At 45.6% G+C, this 27969-nt stretch overlaps 1 protein-coding gene across 2 annotated transcripts in view; it reads left to right on the plus strand.

Annotated features, from left to right (window-relative positions):
- Window positions 1-27969, plus strand: part of FGF12 (fibroblast growth factor 12) — a 232964-nt gene that overhangs the window by 72236 nt on the left and 132759 nt on the right. The window contains exon 1 of one of the 2 annotated variants that reach the window (XM_072868042.1): window positions 11941-12203. The exons of the other annotated variant lie outside the window; for it this stretch is intronic. Coding sequence (XP_072724143.1) covers window positions 12116-12203 — 88 coding nt within the window. The 5' untranslated portion in view covers window positions 11941-12115. Of the gene's footprint in view, window positions 1-11940; window positions 12204-27969 lie in introns of those variants that run through there. 2 annotated transcript variants of the gene reach the window in all.

The following is a 27969-nucleotide window of genomic DNA, read 5'->3' on the forward strand; positions in this document are numbered from 1 at the left end:
TTCTACCTTCTGCAACTTCTTGTGATTGGTAAAGGGAAAAGCTTTATACTGGTCTGTGCGCAGCATTTTGTGTCTGTGTCAACTACCCTGACCCTGGGCTGAACCATCACCTGATTATTTAATCTCACTCTTTTCAGCGTGATTTTTCTGTTGGGTGAGTGAGTTCTGAATAGGGATGTGGAATTAAAAAGAGATCGCAAAGGAATATGAAACGTGCAATGTGGAATAAAAGGAAGTTGGAATATTAAATATAAATAGCAAGGTCTGGGTGAAGTGCAGTGCAAACACAGCTGCTGTGTGGCAGGCTGGCCGAGCCACCACGTGCCCATCTCCATCAATCCTAGTCAGTGTAAACACCCCTGAGAGAAATGATAACTGTCCTCAGCAGGCATCCTGCATTAAACATCCCTTGGTGAGAATGGCACTAAGGAAGAAATCATGGGGTACCAGAGACATGACCCAACAGTTTCTACAAGGCGAGAACCTAATTGGGAAAGCAAGCTGCGGAAGAGCAGAAGGAAGAAACTTTAAAATGAGATTATCCAGGCACTGTTGCCTGCATCCCTGACGGACCAATGCAGGCTTTTCCCTATGACTTGTTCCCCAGGAATTGCTTTGTTCTAGTTTTAGCTGCTCAGAGATTATCCCACAGGCTGGAGCAGACGTCAGCTCAGAGATTGTTCCTGATTATTAATTTACTCTGTCTTAATGAAGGCTCATTACCAGGCACTTCCCTCGATGGTGTGCAAGTAAAGCTGGTGTCTGTTCCGCGTCTTGTCAAAGGCAGCCGCATATTTTACCTGGAGACCGGGGACTATCATGCTTTCTGTGCTTGCTAAGAAATGTCCCCACTTCTTTTGGTCTGAATAAATGGGCAAAGAGGCACTCCAGTGCCCTCCTGCCTGAGCCCAGAGGTGCTCTGCCAGTGGGCACGGGGGTGGCTGAGCACTGGGAGGCACCCCTGGGTCTCCCTGGGAGTGGTACCTGTGCCTCTGCATGGACAGCCTGACTCACAGCCATGCTGCATCCGGCAAATGTCTATGGACTCTGGCAGGAAACATCCTTCTCCCCTACTGCCCAGGTTACTGATGGCTTGGGTCTGGGGAAAGGCAGCTGGACGGAGGCCCAAGGGTCCCAGTTAGGAGCTCTTTCACAAGTTATCTTGGACAATCTGTCCCCTGAGAGTATCATCCTGAGAATGATCTTTCTGCTTTCGCCTGCTTGCCTCCATGTAGTCTGCTGTTGGCATTAACCTTCTTGGACATTTGTGGTCTTGCCTGGCAGCTCTCACTGTAACCAGGAGGGTGACTGAGGGAGTAAGGTGAGGAGTAGGGCTTTTCTCTGCCATACCTCGCTCTCGCTTACCATCGCTGCAGTTCAGGGAGTGTAGCAAATTAAAATGGGGAGCCAGGCTCTTGGTATCAGACTCTTCTCCTTCCTGCAACACTGCACACTACACAATCCAGCTCTGCAGAGCTGGACCAGAGCACTTTCGTACACTGCTGAGTGATGCTGGATTCCTTATGGTTTCATTATGGCTTGACACTGAACACAAGGGAATAAAAAACAGGTGTGACTGTGACACTTGCTGTAACTCAGCAGGGGAAAAGGAAAGACATCCCTCGGGGAACATGCCTTTCCATTCCTCACACCCTCAAATGTCATGTGCTGCCTTGTAGTGTGCTTGGCACTGCCCTCAGGAGCTCGTGGCTCTGCTCTCATGAAAAGCAAAGAGTTAAACTTGTGTTTTACAACAAGCTGCTCTGGTGAGATTTAAGCAAGGTTGAGCTGAGACTGTGATAGAGAAGCAGCAGGAGCTGTGGCTCGGGTGGAGGTCCCCTGCTATGAGTCTGGTTTTCCTCACAAACCAACTATTGCTTCCCTCTCCCTAGCACAGCAGCCCCAGTCCAGACCGGTGAGGACCTTCTGGAGATAGGCAGTGATTGCTCTATAGCAGGAGAACATTAAGCTGGCATTTCCCTAGGTCTAAGTCATCGTACTAAATCTGTGCATGGCAGCTGGGTGAGAAGGGGAGTTGGGGGTCAGGACTCCCTTATGGGAGTCAGGATAACAGTGAAGGAACCAAAGTGGTGGAGAAAGGGCCAGTCAAGCCTGAGTGTTGGGTTTTGAATGTGGGGCTGGCCTTCCAAATAACTAGGTAGAGCAAAGGGAGGCCTCATTGCTCCTTTCACTGCTCCCAGAGAGGTATGCAATATCTAAGGAGGCTTTATGTGAACCCCAGTACTGCATAGTTTCAGATTGCCTCTGTGCTGGGGGTTAAGCAAATGCCAGCTGGAAGGAAATAATTTTGGCAGCTGTCTGGGGATGGATATGTGACATGTGAGAGCTTGCTCAGAACATTTTTACTTTAATTGGCCATTTTTCCCCATCGTAACTACTGTTTTGCTGCTGAATTGTAGGAGGCAGCTCTTTGGGAATGGGGAGTGATGGCTGTTGTTCCACTTGCTCGTGAAGCCCAGTCTACCTGGTAGGACCACTTGTGCAGGGACAGAAATGGCATGTGGGGCCAGGCAGCACTGAGGATTCGGGATGACTGAAGTCTGCGCTTGTGTTTTTTGATTCTGCGGGGGCTTTCTCATCTGAGGGTTGCAAAGCACTGGACAGACTTCCTAAAATTTAGCACTGCTATTGTGTGGCACTTGTTTGGACAATGTTTGTGGCTGTCCCAGTGTAAACAGGCAGGACTGGCTGGAGGTCAGACATGTGGTGCAGCAGAGTCAGTGCAGTGACTCTGCCCATAGCCTCAGCAGATAACATGCTGTGGTGACTTTTCTCAAGTAGCTGGAGAAGGTGCATTGGCCACATGCCATTCACAAGCTAAGGTGCGAATTGGAAAAGGTGTGTTTTAGTGACTCATAAATAGCTTAGCACATGCTGATGGGATAGCAGTTCAGCTTTATCATTCCAGCTTTGAATCCCTAAAGTGCCTGTATTAAAAAAAAAAAAAAAAATTAGTGCCTGAAATGTATGGGCTAAACTCAGACCTCATGGAGCAGTATCAGTTTATAGCAGGTCTGAATCTGGCCCCAGCTCTCTAACATTATTGGTAAATCCTCTGCAGCCACCTCTCTCTCCTCCACCCCTCCTTGGTCCATTCTGCTGCTGCAGTTACAGCTTTAGCTTGTGCTGAGCTGCATTATGTGCTGTGCCAGGTACATCACATATGCCTTGTGTATGGTCCAGGGTTTGAACTTTGCTTGTGGGAAGTGGACAGCCACTGCAGGGATTGACTTCAAGGCCTTTGGTGATGCCTTGTGCATGTTTCCCTGCTGATAAAGTAATGTCTCACTGATTTATCTGCTCGTACACAGAATTATTTGCCTCCCATATTTTATTTCTTGAAATTCCACCCATTGGTCATTCATCTTTTGTGATTTCCTCTTTCTTGCTGTGCTCTGCAGCAATCTTCATAGAATGGTGCCCCATCTTTCTCTTGAACACTTTTCATTCCTCCCGAATTTTGCCAGATTATGCATGTTTTGCGATGGGACTCGCTGAAATTTTTCTTCCAGCATAAGTGAAATATCTTCAGCTGCTGAGGAAAGAAGGATTTTTACCTTCTCATAGGGGAGAAAAACTTCCCAGGGGCTGATAATCAGTCAAAGCTGCAGTCTGGGCTGGCACCGCTCTGTTTTCAGCAGAAGCAGAGTAAGGCCATTACCGAGTATGTCACAAGTCAGCAATGATTCCTGTCTCTGGGACTCAGCCATGTTACCTGTCATGATGTGATTATTGCAAACTGGTGTTGCTAACTCTTAGAGATTTGGGGCCTTTCTTAAATCCTCAAGCCATTATATAAGAATCACAGCTTGGCATATTTAGATATTTTCTGGTTCTAATGGCTGCAGAGAAAAGATAACAACAGAAACCTTAAAAGACTCTAAAAGACTGAGAGTGAAATGCAAGAACAAACCCCAAATATGTTAGGTAGGTTTGTTTTTACTCTCATAGCAGAGGATGGAGGAGGTGGATCTGTCTTGTAGCTGGAAATGTCTGAGCCTGGTACTATAGACTGCCTTCACTGTTTGTCCTGAAACTATGAACAGCAAAAAATCTCCTCTGTCCTGTGAAGACAGTCTGTGGTACATGCATATCACCATGCATGGGGCTAGGGCTGCAGCAGCAGTGTGGAAGTTGTGGCCTAATGAGGTGGGAGTTAAGTTCTTCCCTGTTCACACTAGTGTCAGCCAAACACTCCTGGGTATTCCTCAATTGTCAAATTTTATTTGAGAAACTTATGGAAATGTTTCATTTTGATAAGGTCAAAACCCTTCCTTGCAACTTTATTTTCATAATATTTTCAAAATATTTCAGCAAAGCTGAAATAGTTTGGAAAATGCCATTTTAAGGAAAAATAATGTGTGTTGATTTTCTGACTTCTTTGGAGTATGTGACCAAAAGCAGCAGTGTTCCCTGAGAAAGAAAATCTGAATATCTTTTTCTTTCTTCGCTCCCTTGCATTCTGTGTGAGGCAGTCTCAGAAAAGGAATTTTCCCAGAAAAAAGTCCTCTTAACTAAGTTCACCTGGAAAAAATGTACCCAGTAGGAAGTTCTGTCCTAAGAGGCCAGGATTTCAAGGTTGGCTCTTATAAAGGTCTTGTAAATCCAGTCCTCAATTCTCTTGAAATGTGAACTTTCCTTTACATATATAGCCACACTGTAACTACTCTGTAATATTATTATTTAATGCCTAGCTTTTGTCATTTTTCTTCCTTCAGAACCAACAAGGACAAACCTGTGTGTGGGTCTGGTAAAGACCCTGCTGCTGTAGCGATGCTACACAGGAGGAGCTGGGAGTTACAGGCTCCAAAATAGCAGTCTTGCTGGTGTAATCTGTGTTTCAAATGTGTCTTCACATGCTCTTCAGCCACAGTGGCCAGTTAGTGAGGGTCTGAACCACAGTGTCCCGGTAGTGGCTTTACTGTGATTGGAGAAGCTGTGAATTGGAGCAGAAAGTGTTTCTTGCACCATCGTTCCCCAGGCAGGGACTTAGGCAGGCAAGTACTTGCTTGTCTTGATGAGACTGTGCCACACGTGTTGTATTAGCGTGCCAGAATAAATATGCTTCAGATATGGATGACAGTAAAAGGCTCTGTAAGTGTCACTGGAAGTAGGCAGATGCAGAGGTTTGTACTTCCATGGATGCTGCTACGGACCTCAGATGCACTTCTGAACATTAGGAGTGAGTTTGCTGGAAGGGAAGGGGAGTTGGCTTCTTCCAGAGGTGGTCGATCATACATGCCCTCAGAAAATCTCCTTTATTAAGCCTCCCAACTTTTCCCTGTGAGATGGATGGATTAATTACACTATTAGATGAGGAAAGCCAGTTGTTCACATTTCATGCAGTGAATCAGGGGGAAGCCAAGAGCATGTCCTGGTCGAATTTGGAAGACATAGCGGTTCCAGTGTTGGCTTTGCCTCAGTGGCTGCCTGCTGAAAGCAAGTGAGCCAAGGTGCTGTCTGATGGGCAGAGCCTGGTGGCCCTGCTGGCTAGTGAGCTCCCTTGCCTGCCCACCTCAAAAGCCTGGGACAACTGCAAGCTGTTGCCCTCTAAACTTGGGTCGTGCCTCAGGCAAAGCCATCGTTGCCTACGATGGATTAATAACCTCAATTACCAGGGCGCTGTGGGTCAGATCTTCCCCCCACTGGCTGTATTATGGCCCTTTAATCTGCTTTCCTCTCTCACAACTTCTGAGCCTGGAGGGAATGGCAGACAGGGAAGATCTTCTGCCTTCCTGCACGGTTTTCCCTTGTGAGGGGCTGCCGAGACTGATCGGATGTGAAACAGCAAGCAGAGCTGGCAGAGGAATCGCACCTGCCAAGGAGGTGCCTCTGGAAGGTGCTTCTGCCACTCTTGGATGCAAAGGACAAATGTGGCAACATCTGGGGGTTTGCCCTGAAATTCAGCCACCTTCAAAAGAATCGCAACCCCCCACCCCGCAGGGGTCTGGCAGTCAGGTTTGGCCATCTGGGGAAGCTCTTACGGGGAGGTCATGCCTCCCAAATCTCTTGGCATCCCCTGAGCATCTGAGTAAAGGTGATGCAGATGAAGTAATGCACTTGAATTTCTAAAATGCTTCCCTCACTGGGTCTTTCCTTTAAAGAAAACAGGTCAGGTCTTGTAAGTGGGGAAATTGCCAGTGGAGAGGGACAGGACTGTGAAGTCCAGCATGTTCCTAAATGATCTTGAAGAGCGAGGGGATGTAGAGGAGACAGAGTCTGCTGAGCAGAACAAAGTCATTTGGAATAAGAAAACCAGAAGTGGACAGGAAAGAGTTGCAGAAGAATCTCCTGATACTGAGTGTCTGGTAAACTAATGGCAGTATAAACTGAGGAGTGCAGGGTAATGCACCCACAGATAAAAACCAAACAAATGTGTATTTATGGTCACTCATGCTAAGGGGTGCTCCTGGGGCCATTTTCTCTCTGGATAAAGACCTCAGAGACAGTGTGGGTCTCTCTGAAAGTCCTAGCTCAGCAGAGGCAAGCAGAAATTATTGGGGAAGGTAGAGAGAGCAAATAGGACCTATCGTCCCACCGTGCTAGAAATCCCTGGTGCACCCTCACCTTGAGTACTGTATGCAGCTCTAGTTACCCGGTCTCAAAAAAGATGTGATAGAACTAGAAAGACACAGGAACCAGCGACAAGGTCAGTGGAGCGTGCCAAATAGCTGCTGCCCGGGGAGCAATGGAACAGATTAGGCATTTTCAGTTGTCTTCAGAAATGAAACAATTGAGGAGGGAAATACGACAGAGGCGTATAAAACCGTGACTGTCATGGAGAACATAAAATTACCATATCACAGTATAACCGCTAAGGTGAGCATTAAAAAGAACTACCAAGAAGCACTTTTAAACTAATAAAAGCTTTTCCTGGCACATGATTAACCTGTAGAACTTCTTGCCAAAAGATAGTGAGGAGACCAGCAGTATTACTGGCTTCAAAAACCAATTATAAAAATCTGTTGTGGAGAAATCCATTGAGGGTTCTTAAACACATTGCGAGATGTCCTGTGGATGATGAAATTGCAAAGCTGCAGGGCACTGGAAATGTGTGGAAGGAGCAATGTATGGCTGCCCCTTTTTCCAGGGCATCTCTTCTGATCTACTGGTACTACTACCAAAATAGGTTTGGAGAAGTCCTAGAAGTTCCAGCTTCTGAGGAAGCATCACTGTGCTGAAAAATATCCAGAGCAAGCACTTCTCACTAATTCAGATTGGAGATATTTGATATACAAAGCCTTCTTTACATGTAATATTAGATTTCTTCTTAATGTCTGGAAATGTAGCTACTAAGTACTCATTACTATGAGCTTTTTACATGTCCGAGGACAAACCTATTAAATGATCAAGGCTATGGGACATCTTTTCTTTTTCTCCTGAATCTGCTTTGGTGAGCTGAGAGGAGGCTGAGATTTTACCAAGTCAGTCTGTCCACCAGGGGCTGGAGTAAGTGGTTTCTGTTCCCTCTTGTTCATATGATAGCACTGCTTTTTGACCACAGAAAAGCAACCAAGGAATTGGTCTGTCTTATCTGATGTACAAAATCAAGCTATGTCTTTTTTTTTTCCCCCTATCTCATCTTCCACGTGCTGTCAGAAGATGTGTGGTCTACTTTTTCTGTGGTAGAGTTTCCAGCAGAATAGTTACAATATTTGCCTTATAATGAGTGCAATTTTATACTGATCAGGAGGAGGCTAATCCTCTCATTAAATCACCAGAATGAGAACTGACAGATGATTCCCTACTTGGCCACAAATTTATAGTGTGACCTTCAGCAAACCCCTGAACTTTGTGCTGCAGCTCCTACTGGTGTGAGTGTTCTGTGCTTTGGTGGAGCTGGATGCAGCAGAAGCTATACATGGTTAGCATGTCTCTGAAGGAGACCCTGCCATCCCTCCTTGTCAGCACTGCTCCGCTTCGCAAAGAAGGGGCAAAGCGTAAGCAGAAATACTCAGAGAGCACAGTGATGACAGTGGGGTACTTGTTTGCACTCAGAAGGGCTGTATTTTTTGGCCTGTTCCAGGGTAGATTTTGCTCAAATGGCTCCTGCAAAGAAAGGTGCTGAGAAGTGGTTATCTGCCATCACTGAGGAATATACCGTCACTGATCATAAATAGATCCATGGAGTGAGTGTCAAGAAATGAGCACCAAGTGTTCCCATCGGAGTTTTGTAAATTTACAAAGAGGGACAAGGTCTGAGATCTGCATCAGCTTGAACAAAGCTGTTGAGGCTAATGGGCCATTTCTCTCCATATCCGACTGTGTTTGGCCAGAAAATACAAGAAGGGCAAAGACTTGCAAAAAAAAACCCCAACCCACCTGCACAGGGTGTTTATCTGTGTACCAGTTGCAATGTTCAAAGAAGGTAGGCAATATGGGTGAAAACAGAAGCAGAATGGACCCAGCACCTTGAAAGATTATTGCCCGCTTTTGCATGAATACTAGGAAATTACGTTTCCTGAATAGTCTCTTCTTTGAGCTTATGTAGATTTTCTTTCTTTTTTGGCTTTTGTAACTGATGAACTCATGCACATTATGCTATTTTAATACCTAGCAAAGAGCCTTGTCTGCTAAATCACCTTATTTTTCTCTGATCAGAGCACAGTGCATTCCTCTTTTTAGTAGAAGGTATTAATTTAAATTCCATAATCCCAAACATATTCTCGTTTCTGTTCCATGCTTCAGAAGGCCAATGGCATTTTAATTTAATAAGGGAGAAACACACATGACACTGTGTTCCCTGTAACTGTCTTCTGACCTCAGTGAGTCTTTCACAGCTTTCTTTGTGTTCCAGCAAATGCAATCGCTGCTTTTGTTCAAGAACACTATCATTTCTAATACCTGTGTTCTACCGATGGGCAAAAATTTAAATATCCGTAGCATTTTCACAGTAACTTTCGAGATGTTATTTGCATTATTATTCAGTAGTGCAAGCCCATCAATGGAGCCATGGCAAGATTTATGTGCCACTTATGTCCCATTGAAATATTGTTTGGGTACATGCTGTCCCTTTGCAGAGAAATAAATTTTATTTTGGTTTACCCTGTTTTTGGATTAAAATGAGTTAACTCATCTAGCAATATCTTGATTTATGTCAGCTCCATTTATCTTTCCAAGTTCCATAAGCTTTGTTTACTTGGTTAAGATTTACCTGATTGGGTACATGATATCACTGAGTATTTTGTGGCATGTAAACACTTGAGTCATATGCATCACAGTTCCTAAAGAATCATCCTTTGCCATTTTTATGCTTCCATTTTGCTGTTTAAACTTACTTAAACCTACTCAGTTTGAAAGAAGAACATGTGCTTGTTGCAGTCCTCATGTCCCTTCTTTGGAAATGTCAAGTAAGAGTCATTCATTCTTTTCACTGGTTTGATTCTGCTGCTATTTACTCTGATGTAAACCAGGAACTGACCCTTGGAGCCTGCCCCACAAAGGCAGAAGTCCTGTCAGATCAGTACCTGTTAAGCCTGGATCCTCAGCCTTGCTGGAAGATGATGGAAACCCCCCAAAGAAACAGAGGTTATTTTATTAGTGGTTTTGTGGGTTATTCAGAGTAGATTTTCCAAGAACAACTGTGTTAGTTTAATGAACAGAGGTCTCAAACTTCAGCTACCTGTTGCATTCTCATTTTTTTCTTCTTACAGACATCTGTATTGTGTCCAATACACTTGTCCTTGCATGTCCAAGTGATAATGCTTGCCTGTTCCAATGCTAGCTTAATATGTATAACATCTAAGTGTACCTCTCTCCTGATACCTGGTGCTGCACTTCAGTATGGGCATCTTTAAATCAGAGCCCCCTCATTTACAGCTCCATGTTGGCTGCTAAGCAAGGAGGGCACCTTGACTTCAGATCTCACTGTACTGTCCTTGATCTGCCAGATCCAGAATTGTTCTCATCTCAAATATGCTGCTGATGCATTTACAGAAAGAGGACTATTATTTTTTGTGCTATTACAGAAGTACCCAAGAACCACCGGTTGTGTTCTAGGGCTTCGCTGTGCAAACTACTTCTGGCCTTGTTCCAGAGGGGCTACAGGCTTGCTTGCTGATCCAGTATAGTGGAGAACTGAGGGACAGCTATGGGTGAAGAGGAGAGGTAACAGCTGTAGTCTCAGTTTGGTATCTGCCCTGACATGGCACAGTAGTCTTCCGTGATTGCTGTAGAGCAGGTATTGCTAAGGAGTGTAGCTGGAACAATGATCCTGGGTAAGTGGGGACATGTAGAGAGGAGGGAGAAGGGCAGTTTCATTTAGCTTTCTGCTGTGACTTGGTGCATGTGCAAGGTCCTGTATAAAATAGCTTATGAATTAAGACATACAGAGTGATGATTTTCAGCACAAGTCACAGCAGACAACAAAAACTGAGTTTAGCATGGATCCCAGGGATTAGTTATTAATACCTTGCATCCTTTTAACAGTCCTGAACTGTATGCTACTGGCTTTGCTTCTAGCTAAGTGCTGTTTTCAGTGTATGAAGTAGAGCTGACTAGAAAATAAAAGCTTCCATTTAATGGAACAGCATTTTAACTGTTTTTCTTTTTTTCCCCCCTATTCTAGAGGAAAACTGAAATTGTAGGGTGTTTACTGAGGGCATGAAAGACTCCAGGTGCTCTCACAAATACTGGTTTTGCCACAAATCCTCAATAGATTCACACTAGAACAGCATTTATTTTGCTATGCCTGGCTTATGTGCCTTGGTACACTGATCTCCATGTATTTTATAGCTTTTACTGTTCCATCCTAATGGGATTCCCAGCGAGTAAACCAGTGTTGCATCCTGTATCATGCTGACTGTGTCTCATTCTTTTTGTTTGGACTTGAGAGACACCCTAGCAAGTGTTAACAACAAAGTCTGTATCCCCGCTCTCGCATCTCTGCTGAGTGTTGGCCAAAAGCCTGTTACATCCTAGAGTGCACTCTCTAGAAAAACTTCAATCTCATGGCTGGTCAGAGAAGCCTGGCTGCTTCTGCCAGGTGCCAGGAGAAACAAAAGCAGAGAAGGCTTTGAAAGGTGGTGCATGAGTAGGCTTGAGCACAAAGTAATCCAGGTAGAAATTCACCCTGGTGCAAGGTTCAGGTTTGTCCTAGAGGCAGCTGCTTTTTAGTGGAGTATTGGAGTCTACTCAAGTGAAGGAGTTCATCTGAGAGTTTTTTGTATATGCTGTTTCCTCTGAGGAGCTTTCTGTGCTCCGGTGCTCCTAGCCTTGTGTTGTGGGGTTTGCACTTCGTAATTTCATAAATCAAAGGCAGCTCTAAGGAGAACATCTTTCCCCAGCCTTCCTTGCATATGAACTACGGGCCCTATCTTTCTCTGTGCAGCACAAAAACTGAGCCTGAACTTCAGTCTGCAGCTCTGTAACTGCGATAGTTTAAAAATGGGTAAAAAAGAATGAACCTTGTTTCAGTGGCGTGACCTTTGCAAGAAGCTGTTGCCTTAGGGTCCGTAAGTGTAAATAAGGAGCCTTGCTCGTTTAAAGCGTGTGCTTATAGGAACACCCCTGCTTCTAGGCACACGCTCCTACTGGTGATTTAAGACAAGAGGTGTGTCTTCTTCCCAGCCACGTTGCAGGTCCCGTGGTTTCTGCCAGGCGGGGAGCCCGGCAGGGCCGTATTCAGTGCCCCCTGCACGTGGTGCCTTCTCTCGCTGGGCACACCGCGCCGCACCGAGCCTGCCTCGCCCCGCGGAGCACCCCCGGCGGGCGGCGGGGCCGCCTCCCTCCCTCCCCGCCGGGACTCGGACACTGCCGCGCGGCGGAGCCGTGCGGGGCGGCGGGGCCGGGCTCCCCGCGGCGGCGGGGGCTGTGCCGGCAGGGGGCAGGGCTGGGAGCCGGCCGCTCGTGTTTCTAGGGCTTGACGTCCTTCCAGCTAGCCCGCCCCCCTTCCCGGCAAAGCCTGCCCTCCCCCAGCGGAGAAGTCCCGAGAAGTGGCGGCGGGGTCCCCCACCCTCCCCCGGGCGCGGCGGGGCCGCGGCGATGGGCCGGGAAGTTTGGCGGCGAGGGGGGCCGGCGCCCCGCCGCTGAGAGCCGGCCGCTCCGGGGCCGGTCCCTTTTCCGAAGAGCGGGAGGGCGCCACAAAGTGAAATCCATGAGGATTCTCGGGCTTCTCCTGGAGAAAGGCTCGCATATGCTGCAGTGTCTCTGTGGAAGGCGCCTGAGATCCAGCCACAGCCCAGGTGGGGAGCGCGCGTCCTTGTCCCCGCCGCCCTCGCCTCCCCGCCCGGGCGCCGCTCGGCCCGGGCTGGCCCCGTTTCCGCGCCTTCCTCCCCCCGCCTCGCCGGCGCCGCGCACAGGTGGCCGGGACGGACCGGGCGCTGTCCGCGGTGCTGACCCCACCGGGCATCCCCCCGTCCCGGCTCTCCATCAACCGGGCATCCCCCGATCCCGGGTCCCCATCAACCCGGGATCCCCCAAACCCCGGTCCCGTCCGCCCCCAGGTTCCCCGCCCGTGGCAGCATCCCCGGCCCGGACCCCCATCTACCCGAGGTCTCCACCCCACCTGTGTCCCCCATGCTTAAGCAGATTCCACACCCCACCTGCAGCCCCCACCCAAACAGACCCCCCCCACGGGTCCTTCTTCCTCACACAGATCCCTACCTCACTCATGACCCCCACCAGTGTCCCCTCTCCCACCTGCAGCCCCCCCCACAAGTCCCTCTTGTCCACCTGGGACTCCTGTATCTCCCATCCCACTTGGGACCCCCAACCATGGCCTCCATTACCACCTGGTCAGGATAGGGATAACCTTCCCCAGAGTGCCTATGGCCCCGTGCAACTCTAGGGTTGGGCCCACTGTAAGAGCTCCCTATACCTTGTGTTTGTAGTAGCAATGTTGCAATGTTTTTCAGGTGGAGGACGTTAAATGTGTTTTTGAGTGGGGATGCCCCTAGAAGCAAAGGGAAATCCTCGGCTGCTCCTGATGGGGGGCCAGGAGACTCCCAGCACCCCTCTCGGCTTGCAGGCTGTTGGGGAGGGAGCATTGCACCAGGATGGGGAGTGCAGTGGGGTGAAGGGCTGAAGGTTATGCTTGATCTTGATCTGTACCTGAGCACTTCTTGAAGAGGGAAACAAGTGCACGAGTGCCTTGGTTTGGTGTGGCGCTGCCCCTGAGTTTTAGGGTGATCTTGTTGAAGCTTTTTAAGTGGTGCCTCTGCAATTTCTTTTGTGCTACACGTGTTTTGTGAGTCTGACTTTCCCTTTCTACAGTACTGGGTAAATGCCTATGGAGAGAAACCCCATGTTATTATTGTTAAGATCGGCAGAAGTTACAGCACCAATCCTATTGCTTTGAGCTTAACTGGGTTTCAGTTCCTACTTGGCTTTTGAGTAGATCTGCTTATCGAATCCTGACCGTTGTAATCGTTGGGCACTGGATGCTTACAAGGATGTCTTTTAGAGTATTTCTTGCTAATGCTTGTGCTGTTTCCTTATATGAGATCTTGGTCCTAGAGGAGAAAAATTTCCATGCCTCCTGTGCAAATACTTGGTGGTGTCCATTGAAGGGAAAGGCTGTGCTTGGGGCAACACTGTTGCTGAGATAGCCTGGATTCTCTTTTGACCTTGCTAAGGAAAATTTGTTGATGGTTACAGCCACCTGTTTATGCCTCAGTATCCCCTTCTCTCCCTCAAGACTCGTGTGTGCAAGTTGTTGCACACACACTCGTGTGTGTTGTCTGTGACTGGCTCATGGCAATAGGGGATGTGCTGGAAATCTTTGAGAGGCTCCCTTGGAAGTATTTTCTGCCCTGCTTTGAAGAATGATATGATACATAAATAGAACAAATTGTGGCTCTGCTTGGAAGCATTACACACGTTGTTCTCTTTTCAGTGAAAAACTATACTGGATTTTTCTTCATAGTGCTATGTGTGAATGTTTGTTTTGTGTCATTTGGAAACCTGGGGCAGTAAAGAGTACAATTACCTACTGGTAAAAATGGGGTGGTGCTCAGGCCATACATGCTAGACTGTAACTTCAGTGAACCAAAAGCTGATGATAGTGTCCTAATAGTTGCCCTGCTGAGCTGGTTTGGCTTTACTGGTGGATCCTGTGCTGAAGCATGCTTGATGTATATGTGGTGACTGAATCTTTCCTTATCTCTCCCGCTCTGACGGAGCGATACTGAACATTGCGTAGTCTTTGTATTTTATGATGTTGTGCTATAAGGAGGCAATCCATGGGAATGATCTCTTATCGTTATCTCCAACTGACCCTGTTCTCCGGGTACTAGCCCCATGCCACCACGAGCCTGAGCACTTCAGATGTGGTCTGTTGCTTTGAATCAGGCTGCTAAAATACGTTCCCTCTTCTTGGCTTCATTTGTTCCTTTTCTATTAAGGTTGGGCTTTACGTTTGTGAAAAATGTGCAATAAAAATGAAAGCTTCCACCTATAAAGGGATCACTGTGGGCTGGGCCTGCTGAGGCAGAGATATCCTTGCTACTTCTTTGAAAGGTAAGCATGCCTCAGGAGATAGGTGTATACTCCTGCAGCAGCCCTAAAGGTGTAGTGCTGGGCCCCGCATGGCACTGTGGAGGCTATGCCAGTCAGAGATGAAAATCAACAAAAGGATTATAAATTACAGGAGAGGTAGAACCATGGAAACATGGTACAACTGTGGTGGCATAGAGTGCTGTGAGCTACTAACGTGCCCTTGATCCTCCAATCTGAAGAGTTATCCTGATAGTAGGTGATTTATGCCAAACTATTTGGCACTTTGTGCACTTAAGTTGAATTGACCAAGCCCTTTGCCCTCCTCCTAGCTATGTTTGCTTTAATGCAAACAAGTCATAAGGATGTAAGCACATGTTTAAAATCAGATTCATACTTGTGTGTTGTGCAGACTCAGAGCCGTAGACCACTCCTGATTCTGACAGAAACCAATGCATGATACTTCAAAGAAAAACAGTGAAATATTGAAGATAGTTGTAAACTACTGTGCAGCTCTGTTGTGATGAAAATATTAGCAAGATTTTTGTTATCGTTATGCTAAGACTGCCAATCTATTTTACTCTTAGCTAACTCTAGCCTGTTGTTTTCTTATGCTCCACTTCTGAGGTCTGCAGACACTTGTCTTAGTCCGTGCAGGGGCAGGCTTCTTTGGTTGTTTGAGCAGCACCTTGCAAAATGGGGCTTAATGGGTCTCCAAGGCACCACAAAAGTGCAAGTAATTCATAGCAATACAGAACAAGAGATTTATTCCTAGTCCTTTGTGTATTTCTTTGCAAGTGTTTTAGCACAGCAATGTCCTGTATCATCTTCCAGGTACTTCACTTGTTATCTTGGTTTCAGAATTTGTAAGCTAACTGATTGTATTGCATGTGCAGAGATATTTCTCTTCTTGATGGTGCAATCATAATTAATTTTGTTAAGTATTTTTAGTTAATTTATTTTCCCTGCTAACACTTTTTTCCCCTTTGCTTGGGAGGTGTGGTTTGCCAGTCCAGAATTTTTTTTGCTTTTGCCTTCCTAGTCAACGTTATGAAATAGATAGGTACTACACTGTTAAGTTTGAGGTAAACATCAGATAATGATCATATTGTTGATATAACTGTGAATGGAGTTGTGAAAAAACATTTCAGGTGACCTGTACCTGGTTTGCAGCCACTTTGATGCAAAAGGCCCTGTACCCCTAGACTACATTAATAGCAACATGGAGATTTCCGCTAGTGAGAGTTTCAGTCCTCCTCCATAAGGACTTCTTATTTGGCTGTATGAGTGGTTCTGTCTCATGCCTGTTCTGCCCTTGGCTCCTGTACAGACTCTCCTGTGGGATGCATCATTGCTAAAACCACAGATATTTCTCACATCATCACATCAACTAGCAACAACATTCAGCAGCAATGCATTTTCAGCTTTGTTTTCAGTAGTAGAGGCCTGGTTGTATCCAGAAACTAATCGATTCCCAGACATTCAGATAAGAGTACTTCTCAGTTTAAATGCCTACTCTGCAAATTGATGCCTTCAGTAGAAATTAAACTCATATTGAAAGTAAACCCTGAACTTGGCTTCCCTGAGACTCTCACACTGGTAGAATTTGGAGATGCTCCTGGAAATATGCTGATTGATACTGGCTTTATGGCAAATTAAAACGATGTCTGGCACAGTAGGTCTTCATATTTCTCTAGGTATCACAACACTAAGTTTGGTATTTGGGGCAATAGGAACAAGTGCTCTGTCTAGGTAGGCAGGGTCAGGTTGTGGCTCTGCTATTAGCCTGTCTGTTACTGCCAATACATATCTTCGCATTTGTCCTGAGACTATTTGGGGCACTGTCATAACGTGTCTGCAGTGTCTGCACGTGCAAGACATCTCATCTGCAGATGCAAATGGAATATCACACATAAGAGGTAAAATTGCGTATTCAAGATTAGCATTTGGCTTCTGGGCAGAACAGGCATTCCTTGTTTTGCTTGTGCAGCGATCTATGCATTCATGTACACTTTACTTTTATACACTAGTTCTAGAAAATTTTCTCACTGCTGTTTATTCAAGTAGACAGTGGGTTATAGTGTACAGCAAATACTGTACAGTCAGCTTCAAATTAATGGAAGCAATAGCTCTGTGTACGTAAGTGACAGATAGTAAAACTTGCAATTCCTTGCTGAGTTTAGGGAGCACTGAGAGCCCTTCTGGTCTGTGGCTGTTCAGAGTGTGGTATGTGCGTTGCTGGTGGGAGATGGGAAAGGTGGCTTAATGCCACTGAAATGGAGATGGGAGTGGGTCGCAAGGCTAAGAGGGAGTGACGTTGCACTGGGGGTGACGTTGCACTGGGGGTCATCAGCCTTTTTCGCTTCCTGCACCAGGTCCCTTGCCTGCCGTTTTCTGCCGCTGTTCAGAGCGTGTCACTGTTCCTGCGTACATTTTGCTCAGGCTCCCTCTTCCTGTTGTATCTTTGGAAAAGTAACGCTTGCTGACCAGTGGAAATTAAGTACCTGTGCTGTTCCGGGATAATTCCTATTGTTGACACTCATATGCTAGTGGAAAGAATACCTTTGTCTGATTTAGTTTAATTCACCTGGGAAATGAATTAAGCAAAACTCTGAAAAATCTTTTTTATTTTGTAATAGGAGCACTCCTCTAGGGTATTATTCAAGAATAGCTATAGCATTTTAAATCCACACTTTCCCTTTATTCTGAAATAACCCTCTCGTATATCTTCATATGCGAAGCATCTCTCCTGGAAGCACATACTGCTTATGCATCTTTGTGAAAAAATCTATTCTGGCTGAAATGGTGGATTTGATAGAGGTTTTATTTGGTGAAATTGCTTGATTTCTATCATACAGCAGTTCAGAGATAGATTATAATGAACTTAAAGTTATATGCATATAACTTTTTTAAGTGCTCACAGCCAGTTCTGTGTAGTAATGCAAAGGAAATTCTTTGATATTATGCAGGATTTTATTGTTCAGTTTGCAATAAAATATTTCACAAATCTTCAAAAGTAAATGTGAGTCTGGGGGACTCCCTGGGTATAAGGTGCTTTGGCAGTGCATAGGTGTCAGCCAGATGTCTGGGCTTACAGAGCTGCGAGTCTGGAATTGCCGGATCTTCACCCAGTCTTCTGAGTCTTGAAACTTGTCTGGGTCCTACCAGAGCGTCACTGATATCAAATCATGTTTGTGAAATGCTTTACTTTCAGTGAATGAGCAAATTCAGGCAAAATAAGCTTCATCTGAATTTTCTTAAGTAGCTGTAATCAGGGCAATACACAGTTCTCTGAAGCAGAGGTCGGCTGGTTTATGGCAGTTCTCACCTGGAGGCTTACATGGTTTTGTAAAGGAAAAAAGTTTAACTTCCTTCACTTCCCAAATTAAACCAAGGAAAAAGGAAGAGTTTGTCTCAGTTTAAATACCCTGTGCAATTGTGACACACTATAAAACTGTAAGTCTGCGTGGGAAATATTAACCAAGAATTTAATGAAAGATTTTTCCAGCTTTTCCATCAGTTTTCCTGAATAACTGTATACACAAAATACTGTCTTCTGTGTTCCTGTTTTTCCAATTGAAAAGTAACAAAAGAATCCAGGTTCATAAGCAGATATTTAAAGCTGATGACTTTCAGAGTAAATGCTTTCAGCTTAAGAGCTGTGTGAAGATCGTTAGGTCATGTCCACTCAAAGACCAAGGAGTATTTCCGGAGGTAGGTCTCAGTTCAGCGAACCGTCTAAGTGCACATTTAACTCTACGCATGCACCTAGTCCCATTTTAAGATGATCATGTGCTTGAATACTTACCAGAATCACTGTTTTAGATGAGTGGCTTTCAACCTTTTTTAACATGTATCATCCCTAAAATTCTTCCTGTTTTCCCTGTCCAACAGATCATTGACGGCAGGCTTGTTTTCTGTTTTCAGCAATCCCCTCTGGAGGTATTCACAGCCATCAGTTCCCAGTTGAAAAGCCCTGTTCGTTAAGGAAACTCCAGTCATACTGCTTTGTTTGTGAGAATAATCTACTTCTAGTTTACTGAACTTCGTCTCCAAACCAGTCCAATTCTCTTCCCACAGCCCTTTCTGCCGCTTTCGAAAAGTAACATGTTCCTTTTTTACCAAACTGATGCTAGTTGTAAACATTTTAAGCCAGGTGGTACAGATACCATCCGAAGTTCAGCAGGCTCTGAAAGCTAGATGAGATTGCTTATGCGATGGTAGTACACAAAGCTTTCAATTGTATGAATAGATGTTTGCTTAAAAGGCCTTTAGATAGATTCTTCCCCTTGGAGGAAAAGAGATGTGTAACGTTTAATAATAAAAATAGCGTTTCTTCCCCTAGCCTGAAATGGCATGGAAGGAGGTAATCATGTTTTGTATGGCAAAGCATTTTTCTAAATGGCATGTTTATGCCTTTCTAGTATTGTGGCTGCGATTGGCTGCTGGGCCTATTTGCATGTGCTAAATTGCAGTCCTGGGAATCTGTGAAAACAACCCAGCAAAGCCAATCTCAGCTGGGAGCATGGAAGCTGCTGCTAATTTTGTGATGAGCCACCCACAGGCCCAGTGTGAGTCATTATCATTGTTTTGTTTTCCAGAAGTCGGCACCGAATGCTTCCAGGATCCAAAGTGTGGATTATCTCTGGAATTGTATTTATTCCCTTATAGCTTTTTTTGTTCCAGATAAGAGGAAAGAATAGGAAAAAATCCGTTCTAAAAAACATTAAATAATTAATTGTTTCCTTATTAGGGTCCTCTTCCTGCTTTAATGTGCATTCACAGCCATTTGTTCACTTGAAAACTCATTTGTGCGTAGCCCAGCAATCATGCTGCTCAGTCCTAATCAGCTTGCTTTGTGCCACTGAGGGATGGGTGGGCAACAGTAAGTACAGTGAGATGAAGCGACTTGACTGAAGTCATTGCTTGGCTCTGGCAGAGCTGAGATGGGGAGTTTCTGCTCTCTGTTCTTGTATGTGTCCCGCTAGTTTCTCAGCAAGTCTTTTTATAAAGCCACGGCTGTGCATGGGACCAGCTGGAGCATCCGTTTGCTGTAGGTCAGGAGCCTTTCATCTGAGAAACACACTGGCCTTATCCCCAGGGTCATAGGCCTGACACCCACTTGCTGAGCTTGCTGGTCCTCCTGGAGGTAGGACAAGGGGTTGGGAGAACAAGAAAATCCCCTGCCCTGTGCTGGGATTGTGACAAATGCCGTCAATTTGGTCCCAGTTTTTAGCCCTCCTTCCAGAGTGTCTTCTCAAACAGACTTCTTTGGTGTGCCAGTGACCTTGCAAGTGTACCTGCAGGGACTGTGGGCAGGATGCAGAGGAAATGCTGGGTCCTTCAGCGGAAAGGTCCAGGCGTAGCAAAATGCATGAGTGTGGGCATACAGAAGCATTAAAAAGTGTTTTAAATGCAAAACTTGGACACACAGGGGGTAGAGGAGACGTGGACAGTGTGGGAGGGCTACATGTGCATGGGAGTGGAATAAGGAGCTGAGAGCACCGAGGAAGAGGGATGGAGAAGGGGGGACTTTTAATTAAGCTGGCTTAAAAAATGTAGTGAGACATGCTGTGCTTTCTTTGTGGATAAAAGTACCCAACACAGTGCTTCCTGCTCTGCTTTAGTCTACTGACTGTTCAGGATGGGGAAGCCTGCTGGGAGGACCCAAGGTACACTAGGAGGGAGGGACAGGCCATAGCACTCTTCTTTACAGGGCTTGGGGAGCTGGACATACTTAAACAGAGCATTCAAACTTGAAAAGCACAAGGATCAAAAGTGCCTGTGACGCTCTCACAGTGGCAATACTCAAGCGTCCTGTGATGTTGCTGTGTTTACAGATGCCCACTGGCAAGGTATTGCTAAGTCCTCCATGCTGCAAATTCCGTCTCAAGTTCTGGATTTCATCTTTTGTCGCAATGTGAAATGAAAACCAAACCAAACCAAATAATAATAGTTATACTGCTGGTGGGGCCGGGCAGCCAGTGTGCTGCCACTGCTTTTCTGAGTTCTGTGACTTACTGTTGCCATTGCTTATCCTCTTCCGTGGTGATTTTTTGCTGGTGGAAACAGCAGCTTTTCATTTCATGTGTCAGAGCCCTGACACAATGGGCTCTGGTCTCTCACAGGAGCGTGCAGACCATGGACATTTATAAACAAAATCAAGTAGCAGTCAGAGCGTGTTTAAGTGCATCTGACCCTTCGTGGAATCACAGCAGTGAAATTCAAGCGCAGACCCTGACAGTCTGGGGACACCTTCCTATGTCCTGGTGCAAAGTGCTCCCCTTGCTCCCAGCTCAGTGTGCCCAGGCCCTTTACTTACCTGCTTCTTGAGTTTAGAAACAGCTTAGGGGTATTCCAGGTGGTGTATTGGTGAGGCTGAAGGGACTCTTAGGTGTTGCTTTTGAAAGGCTGATTTCCCCAGGTATTTATGTTCTGTGTAAGCAGGTATAATCTTTGTAAATATTTGGTTGGTTGATCAGACAAATATGTATATAAATATTCATGTATGGCTCAGCATCCTGCAGCTGTGCTTGGGTGTTCCTCTCCAATAACTGGGATTTACTTTTTATGGAACAGGTAAAGAAACTCAGTTTGCTTTTTCCTCTGTTTCTGTGTTTGCTGGAGTTTCTGTGATGAATCCTTTACTGTTCTCACCCTTAACCTGAAGGGGCAGTTCTGGGGATATAATTCATGTCTCCCAGTTGCTTGCAGGCTGCTCAGCAAGTGAAATGCACCTTCCCTGCCCCCACCTCGCCTGGTAAATGGCTGACACACATCTTACAACATCTTGCTGGAGACCTGTTACTGCCCTCCAGCTCATTCACAGCACCTCGGCCAAGAAGGTGATGTGACTTTGTTTTTTAGGGTGGGCTTGGGGCTTTTTTTTTTGAGGTTAGAAGAGGTGAATTAGAACAATCAAATTTTTTCAGATGGTACGTGAAGCATGAATAAGAAGCACAGTTAAGTGGGAGCATGTCCTTTCCTGAGGAAACACTTTAGTGAATGAATTTCGCACTTGTTTGGCGTTCCTGGCAAGTGGTGGGTCTTGCTGAGAGTGCTCCCATGAGAGCTTCTCTCCTGCCCATCCACAGCCCGTGCCCTTTGGGTCGATACTTCTCTGTCTAACACGCTGGCTGGCAAGGCAAGCTCTCTCCTCAGTGAGGGATGCTCCAACCTCCCAGAGAAGGTCAGGAAACACAGTTTCTATATGATAGTCTGCTAAATATAAAAATACTCAAAACAGAGGCTTTTCTTTGTTAGTAGTGGAAAAAAACCCCAAACTGGAAGAAAGATCCAGACAGGCACACTGCTTTGTGGAATAGCCAAGGGTGGCTCCTTGGGGACTGTGCTAGGGGCTGTGCCAGCACAAGATGCCCCTGCACTGTGGGGAGAGCTCATTGCTTATGTACATGTCCACTGAGGAAAAAGGGTTTTAACATGAAAATCCTGTTTTGACAAGGGTGCAGAGAGAGAAATGCAGAGCCCTGAAGTGTGCTGGAAAGGCAGTTGTGGGTCTGACTCCCACCCAGAGCAGGGAGGAAGGGCTGGGTGCATCCCCCTTGCTCAGCCTGGAAGCATCACTTCTCTTTCTCTCCTGTCTCCCTGCTCACTCGGGTGAGCTCCAAACTCAGTGCAAGTCTCAAACTCACTAGCCTTTCTCTGCTGCTTCGTTGCTCCCAGGCTGTAGAAGGGGAAGACAGCACAGTGCTGGGGAGGAGAGAAAGGTTTTGTGTCTCTATTATTTATGGGAATGTTCATTTGGCTGGTAAAACGCTGCTGGGATTAAACGTTAGAGAGGAAAGATGTGCTTGCTACTCAGTGAGCACATGTTGCTCCACTAACTGCCAAGGGACAGTCTTCTGTTTTAGCACTTTCATAATCTCTCTTTAAGCCTTCAGACTAGAAGCCAGTGTGTCTTACTCCCTATTTCAGCTTCACTTTATCCACAGGACTATTGTATTGTAGAGCCAGATCTTCACTGGGTTTAATATAGACTGGAGAGCATTGTTTGGCAAAAAAGAAGCCTCTCTGAAAAAAGTCACCAAAAAAAAAAAGACATATGGAGGCAGCATCAATTAACAGAAAAATATGAGAGCAATTAAACTTGGCCAGAATAAAGTGTCCATCTAGTCCAGTAGTCTTTCTCCATCCACATTAAACAGATAGAAAAAAGTAAGAAAACAGCAATATGATGTATCCCTCAAATGCTCTCCCAGCTGCTAGCTATTTTCAGCTTAGAGAATTTTCTGAGTCAGACATGGTTCAATGTACTTAGAAATTCTCAGTGGATTTCTCTTCCATGTGCTTGACCAGAATCCCCTTGAGTTCACAGACATTTTTAGCATCATAGTGTCCTGTGGAAAGGATTTCCCCAGACCTGTTGCATGAAGAAGCCCCTCCTTTCCTTTGTTTTGAACTTGGTTCCTGCTAGCTTGGGTTGATGCTTTCCTGAGACCTAGTACTGAACGAGCTAGTGAATAACAGATCCTATCCTCCTCTCATGCTACTTGTGATTTCATGGACCTCAAGCATACCCCTGCTAAGCTGTCTCTCTTACAGTCTGAAGAGTCTTTGATCTTCTTTGTTGCCTTTCTCTAAACCATTCCCAGTTCTACTAAGTGCTTGTTGCAATGAGAGGAGCACAACAGCACGCACAAACTATAGCTTGAACATTGCAGGGATAAATGGGAAAAATGAATTGAAACCTCCTCTTATGCTTCTTTCTAATTTTTTTGGTCCTTAAGTGATTTTCTGATTCTTGTGCATGGAAGGGAAGTACTCCTGGGTTTACTGGTGGCTCAGGTTTTCTGTTCGTGTTCTTCCCCATGACTTCTCCCCTCTCTGTGACTGTCAGCTGCATGCCCAGCTCTCCAACAGAGGCTGAACTAGAGCTGAAGGGGAAAGTGGTTGCACTGTCAAACAGCCCATCTCTGAATTACAATTCCATCAAAAAGCTCAAGTAGACGTCTCACACAAACCAGTTTGCCATGGAGGAGAACTGAATCCTAGATAAATCCAAGTCCCCATGATTGCCTAAGTTCAGTGTGTCCTCCAGAACAAGAAGTGTCTTTTTGAAGAGCAGGAGGACCTGAGCCAGACTGGCCTTCCTGGCATGCCATGTGCAGTGACACTCCCCATCCTCACCTGGCAGTGCCTGCTGACAGAAGCAGCTCTTCCAGTCGTTTCCTGGGGCCATAGGCAGGCATCTCACTCCTTCATTCCTTCTCTTGCCTCAAACACCAAGAAAAACAAGGAATGCATTTATTTGCTTTGCTTTCATTTACGATGGACCAGATGGGACCCTGCTCCCATCCCCAGGGGCTCACAAACAGTGGGGTCAGTTCAGCTGGAGAGATGGTAGTTGTCATGTGGGGTGCAGAAAGGAGAGCAGGCTGGTGAATAGGCTATTATGGCCAAACAATGAGTTTCTGTAGCTGCCAGTCCCTACAAGCCTGTGATTAAACTGGTATCTCAAGCTGCATGTGGACACAGCCTCAGTCAGCCATTTAGCCACATCAGGAGATGAGGATGGCCATGCCGAAAGCTCTGTGTGTGACGAAGCATGGGGGATCACCTTGAGACATGGTTTCATCTTTTGGATGCTTTGAACTCCATCCTGCCTGATGAGCTGCGGTGGCGGTCAGCTGCTCATGGACCAGAGCAAGAGCGGGGGAGCTGGTTCTATGCTGATGCAAAATGGTGAGGTGAGGGGCGAGATGCTGCCCCTCCTGCGCAGATCTCTGCAGCTGGCCTGGGCTTGCCCTGCAGCCAGAGGAGAGGAACCAGAATATCTAGGGTACAACTGAGCTCCTTTGCAGTACGCATCTCCTGCACGGTGAGGTGAGCTGCAGCTTAAGCCCCATTGATTGTATTGACAAGATCTCCACCGAGTGTAGGGGAAGCAGGGAGAGTTGCTCAGTCTGACGTTTAGGCTGTGCGTGTCTGCACATAACTCCATCTCCAACCTCCTTCTGCCTTGTTGCCCTGTCTGTACAATGGAGATGATACTGCCTTCTTTGCAAGGTAGCCGTGGGACTAACCCAGGACCTGTACGGACCACTGAAGAACTGTAAGTTTCAAAGTAGTTTATTATTATTCTGTCTGGACAGTGGAACTGGGGGAATGGGTTAGGATTGTAGGTATTTAGCAGAAGATGTGCTGTGAGAATTTTAGAGTACAGTTGAGATTCCTCATTCGTGCTTTAAGAGGCATTGAGACTCCCAGCCATTCAGTAAGCTCCCATTAAAAGCCCATGCATTATAAATTTCTCATGTAAAAGTATTTAAGGTTCAGTAAGAGTGAAGCTTGCCAGGGAGAATATGTTGGCTGCCTGTTAAGAGAAACAGATGAAGGCAATTGCTTTCTAAGCATTAAGTGTGACCTGTAAGCCAGGGCCTGCAGGGTTAGCAAGTGGCCAGCCAGCAGCTGGGATAGTGCAGTGCTGGATGTGTGGATAACAAATGCCCTGTCCTTCCATCCCTCCAAAGAGAGCCTTGCTTAGTGAAGGTTTCTAACACTGAATCAGCAACAGCACTGATTTTAAAGTAAGATTTTAAAGAGTTACGGCTTCTGCACACTAAATGTTACTGCAGATGTCTTGGGAGGTAGATTTCAGAGAAAACAGGGTTTTCTCTGTTGTTTGGGGCTTGCCTATCCTCTCTACATCACCTGCAGCAGTGTGCTAACGCATAGGCAAAGTGGGCTGTGACCTCAATCAGCTAGTTAATTTTAAGCCCGTGCTTAAGTGATTTGCTAAAACTGTGCTTATTCAGAGAAGGAAAGCAGACTATTTTCATTGCTCAAGCTAGGTGAATTATAACATGTAAGTGATTTTAATGATGAAAGGGTAAATTACGCTTTGAAACAATTATTTAAATTTCCATAAAGAATATTAGTAGCAGTCAGGATGTCAGATGGTAGATAGTCATGTTTATACTTCGATAATAGCCCCTTCAAAGTTACTTGAAACACTCTATTGTGCATTTACATTTTTATCTCTGTATTTTTAAGATGAGAGGAGCTCATTAAACCAAAGTCTTTTTATGGCTTGTGTCAATAGAAAACATTCTTTTAAATGTTCAGAAGGAATTGGTTACAGAAGCGTGGGAAAGATAGGGAAGAGATTGTTTTCCTTTCGTGTTCAGTATGTTCTTTGTCCTTTTGCTTTTTGATGACTAAACTGTTCTGTATTTGCAATTGAAAACTGTTGATTGGAAACTCTTGTGAGAGTAACACAAATGGGGCTTGATTTTGAAAAATGCATTCATGATTGTTTGCCTAATTTGTGTGTGCAATTAGCGTGATTGCCACTGGAAATGGCCATCTGAGAACAGACTTTTGGAGATTTCTCTCTTTTTCTGATGTGTTTTCTCTCTCTTCTCTTAAGGTGCCAGCTTCTGTGATGTCTAAATATTACCTATGCAAGTTTAATTTGGTAATATGTTTATTGATCTCCTTTCATCTCTTACCTCTCCACTTTCAGATGTTTGTTAAAAGCCTGAGGATGATTATTCCCTTCTGCTTCCTTCTCCAGTCCACTTGACACAACGTTAAGAGAGGTTCTTTCATCTAAGTGGTTGATCTTGCAATTTAGAGGGTCGTATCCCACTGGCATCTCTATAGATTCTTAAATGGCCATAGTAATATTTCAGCAGTTTCCAGGCACACATAAAGGATTATGGCTCTCATCTGTCAAGTCTCTTACTCCCTCCTGAGGAGACCTGTGCATGCATGGGACATTTATTGGTGAGAAGGTGGGATATTTTTTTTTTTTTAAATATGTGATGACTTAAAAAGCTAAGATAGATGAGTCTCTAGAGAATTCTCTTTAGGGAGGCTGAGAAACCTGGTTCAGGTTAGGGATTTGCAGGGCACGTTCAATCTTTGAGCTGACTTAGAGGTTATTCTTGTAAGAGCATGGTTCTGAGGCTGCAGTTCCTCATTGGCTTCACTGCTGTGTAAGAGAGGAGGATGAGCCTGTGCTCCCATCATCTGTGGGCACATACTCTTATTCCCTCCCTATGCTGATGCTAGTGCAGGGTGGTAAGCCAGAGCAGGAAACTAGCCTTTTTTTTCTTTTTTTTTTTAAATTATTTTTGGTAAGGTTAATTTTCAATCAAATCAGCCTTACCTGAGTCATCATGTGGCCACACAAGCGCTGCTGCTGTCTGGAGGGAAGCAGCAGGAAAGGTGTAGCGGGAGGCAGGGAGAGGAATGGGTGGAATTGCCCCTGTTAGCAGGTACCCATGCTTATCTGGGTTTGAAGCGATGGGCTACTGCCCCCCTCCTGGTGACATTCGCATCACGTTCATTGCTCCTGAAATTTTCTCCATCCTGAGATACAGCTAAGTCAAATCTGAAGATTAGGTGCCCCTCCTGTTTTGCGATGTGACTGAGACCTATAGTTGCCGAGGTGGGAGAGCCATGGTAGTGCTGCAGACGACAAATATCCCCCGGATCATTAATCACGGGATGGAGAGCACACTGGTTGATTGCTTATTGGCTGTGGTCTTTCATTAAGAGTAAACTCAATTTTCCCAGTATCGACAGCTGCTTGATGGAGGGGCCGTGCTATGTGGCAGGCACTGAGCTGCCGAAAGCAAACACCCAGATATAGCCACATGTCAAGAATGGTACCAGCAGTGTACGTCCTTCTTTTCTGCTGTGCTCTCTCTCCTTGTTGAGAAAAAACAACTTCTAGGGATGAGACGTTAAATATGCTAATCCTGGCCTGTCTGCTAGCTAGGAAATGCTGAGATGTTAATGTACTTTAAGTGGGGAGGCTGGTTCTTGTTTGTCCTTGCTCATTCCTGGCCTGGGCTGGGACTGATTTAATTATAGAAATGTAGTACCATTGCCAAAAAGTCCCTCAAGCCAAACAAAACCTTTGTTTTCTTCCTGACCAGTCCTTCTGATCCTTCCCAAAGCACAAACATTTATTGTGCTGTGAAGAAGAACTTTGGAAAGAAACAAGCAGAGCATGTTTTGCCAGGGAACATCAGTTTCTGTGGGTCCCAGCACTGCTCTTCCCCCTGCCCTGTCCAACCAAGGGCCCTCTCCATCAGCACAGCTTGCTCGAGCATCTTCCCTCCTCGTTCTGAGAGCTGCTCCAGCCCCTTCCAAACGTATAATTATAGACATGAAAAAATAAACTTGTTCTTATTCAGCACCTGATAAAATGGTGACTCAGGCATTTTCATTTTGCATTGGAAATGCAAGTTCTCACATATTCAGAGTGCTCACCAGCATGCCGTCTGAATCTTAAAAGGAGCTGTGTCTGCCCACTGGAAAGGCAAAATGGTTACAAATGCAAAAGGCCATGTGGAGGCTTTCAAAAGTAACTTCATTTGGCCACATGATGAAGCAAACCAAGATCACTTACCTGTCTCTGCACTTACCCTTGCAATGTAGTTATCTCAGCAAGACCCTGGTCTGCACCTAGCAGTGGGCTGTGGAGATTTTATCTTCATATATTTATCCATTCCTGATAGTCAGGATAAATATCCCAGCCTT

The sequence above is a fragment of the Ciconia boyciana genome, chromosome 7 (assembly GCF_034638445.1).
Source record: "Ciconia boyciana chromosome 7, ASM3463844v1, whole genome shotgun sequence".
NCBI lineage: Eukaryota > Metazoa > Chordata > Aves > Ciconiiformes > Ciconiidae > Ciconia > Ciconia boyciana.